We start from the raw sequence: 2,500 nt of genomic DNA, 5'->3' as shown, positions 1-2,500 counted from the left end.
GGAGATGTTCCTCTTACATAACAAATACGTATCCTGTGATACATACAGTTCTCCTAATGAATTTAATGCTGTATGTTGTGTCAGTTTATTAAATAAGCACTTTGTAAATGTACTTGTATATTTTTAAAGTTAACTGCAGTAAATAATAGAACATCAAAAAAGGAGAAACAAAACATGTACAGATGACCACTGAGACCTGGGCGAAATAATGCACATGTTAAAGTCATCCATAATGCCTCCTTATTGTCAAGAAAATGCTTCAAATATGAATCAGATGAGGCAGCACCAACTGATTCTTTATAATTGTAAAGGTAAATACTCAACCATGGTGGTCCTAAGGTGGTGTTTGGACACATGCTTCTATTAATAGCTACAGATGTCCTCCATATTCTGAAAATGTTTTGAGTTTAAAGTAAAATATAGAGTATTATGATCAAGTAATCAATCATAACTTGCTTATTGTGTGTTCGAGACAGGGGTTCCAAGAAATTCACCTCGAGTGCAAAGCTGAAGAGGTGAATCTTGCCATCCATGTTGAGAACAAATAGCTAAGGATTATGATAGAGACCCAATCATAATTCTTTGTCATGTATGGCGCTTTATCTGTTCCATCTTCTATTAGTTACAGGGGAAAATGCTGAGTGTTTTGCCTGCTTTCAAAGCCATAAAACACTTAGTGAGCATTGTCAGAAAGACACCTTGCCATGCCTTTCAGCTATCCAGATTTTTTGCAGAATGTCCAGATTTTTGACTCATATGTTTGGTCAGCTCCTCATAAAATCTTGTTTTCTGACAAATCCCTGAGGATTGAAATCACTAATTAATGACATGCATTTGACTTTCAGTCTTTGTATCCTTCAGAAAATGCAGGTGAACACACATCCTATTATTCTAGCTACTTTATAACTTTATAAGAGGAAGTCATTCAGGGACATGTTACTGATACAGACTGCAGGCAGAAACAAATCTGTTTTTTTTTTATTCTGCCGCTGTCCTTGCTGGTCAGTACTGGCAGATTTGACTGCCTTGTAAAACCCAACCTTAACAAGTTAAGAAGTGGGTGCTTAACATTTGTTAAGTTCGGGTCTTGTGCTATAGTAGCACTTAACTGATGTGTCTTTTTCTGGGTATCGGAGCATAATCACCACACTCCATGCAATACAGCGCATTTGTGGTTCTTCTCAAGAGATGAGCCAAAGAAAGATGTATTTTTAATCAGGGGAAACAATTTCCTAAATCACAGTTCTGGTCCTAAAATTTTAGTTCATCATTTCTTTCAGTACTCATTTTGATTCCTTTATAGAAAGTTTCTGGTCTTGATTCCCCCAAAGTGTTTTTTTATTCCTTCCTGATGACTATGATTATCATTTATTGTTAGCACTAAACTCATTTCTGAAATCCGAACTTCTGAAATCGGATCCGAACGATCCGACAGAATGCTGTTATTGGTTACAAATGCTTTGCAGACATCAGACCAATGTGATACTACAGATGGCTTATTTAGGTTACACAATATAATTTATTTCAACACTTATTCTAAGTCTAGTACCTGCTTCTCTCCACTGCCCCATGAAAATGTTACAGATGATATTTTGTATTATTTTGCCAGTTGCTAAGCAACCACAAAGTGCTAGAAAGTGCATACTTTTTGACATTTCTTTCCATAGATTTTCAACAGCTAACTAATATTAAGGTTATAATTATTGGCTATACAAGTGCTATCACAAGTCCTGACTTACACATATCTTAACTATTTACTAGATTGCTCTTTACTTCTGTAAACATTATGACATTGTTGATGGCGTTTTGTTTGACATACGATTCTCAAACTATAGATCTGTGAGTTGTAGGTTTTTAGGTTTTATGAATGAATGCTCAGCATTCAGTTTGTGCAGAAAGGTACAGACTCAGTTTAGTTGCCAAAATAAACATTCTTATTTATTCTAAGCTCATGTGACCCTGGAGTTAGTATTTTAAGTTAGGCTATGGAAGGAAGTGAAACTCTTAAAATATTGCTTGCTTTTAGTTTCATTCATGGAGTATACATGAAATTCTGACACTGAATTACAGCTTTGCTTTACAGGAGACTTATCATTGATCCTTAGATCATACCACACCTTCATAATTAAATGGTTACTCATGCTCTGTTTTCTAGCCCAAGCCCATTGAAGTTCAGGTCATCACTCACCACATGCAACGTTATGCAGTTTGGTTTGGAGGATCCATGCTAGCTTCAACAGTAAGTTATCTGGAACAATTAAACTTCTTAATATGTGCAGTGTTTAGAGTAACTGTCATTTGGTTTAATTTCTTTTGATAATGCCTCATCCAGATAAATAAGTTTATTTACACTTGGCATGTTTACCTTTGAGCAATTTTACTACAGTTTCAGTTCACTGATCAGCAAGTCTTTGGAATGTGGCAGGAAATCAGACCACTTAGTGAAAATTCACACATAACAAATAAGGTAAGCAGATCACACAGAAAGCACCCCGGCCCG

The 2,500-nt window shown here is 35.8% G+C and overlaps 1 protein-coding gene across 3 annotated transcripts in view; it reads left to right on the top strand.

Annotated features, from left to right (window-relative positions):
- Positions 1 to 2,500, top strand: part of ACTR3B (actin related protein 3B) — a 1,280,959-nt gene that overhangs the window by 1,151,786 nt on the left and 126,673 nt on the right. For all 3 annotated transcript variants that reach the window (XM_044066887.1, XM_044066889.1, XR_006364220.1), the window contains one exon: positions 2,156 to 2,239. In XM_044066887.1, the coding sequence (XP_043922822.1) occupies positions 2,156 to 2,239 (84 nt within the window). The remainder of the gene's footprint in view (positions 1 to 2,155; positions 2,240 to 2,500) is intronic.

The sequence above is a fragment of the Protopterus annectens genome, chromosome 3.part1 (genome assembly GCF_019279795.1).
Source record: "Protopterus annectens isolate FY-2018-M chromosome 3.part1, PAN1.0, whole genome shotgun sequence".
Taxonomy (NCBI): Eukaryota; Metazoa; Chordata; order Ceratodontiformes; family Protopteridae; genus Protopterus; species Protopterus annectens.
Note: the sequence above shows the minus strand (reverse complement) of the source record. Positions and strands in the feature narration are given on the sequence as shown.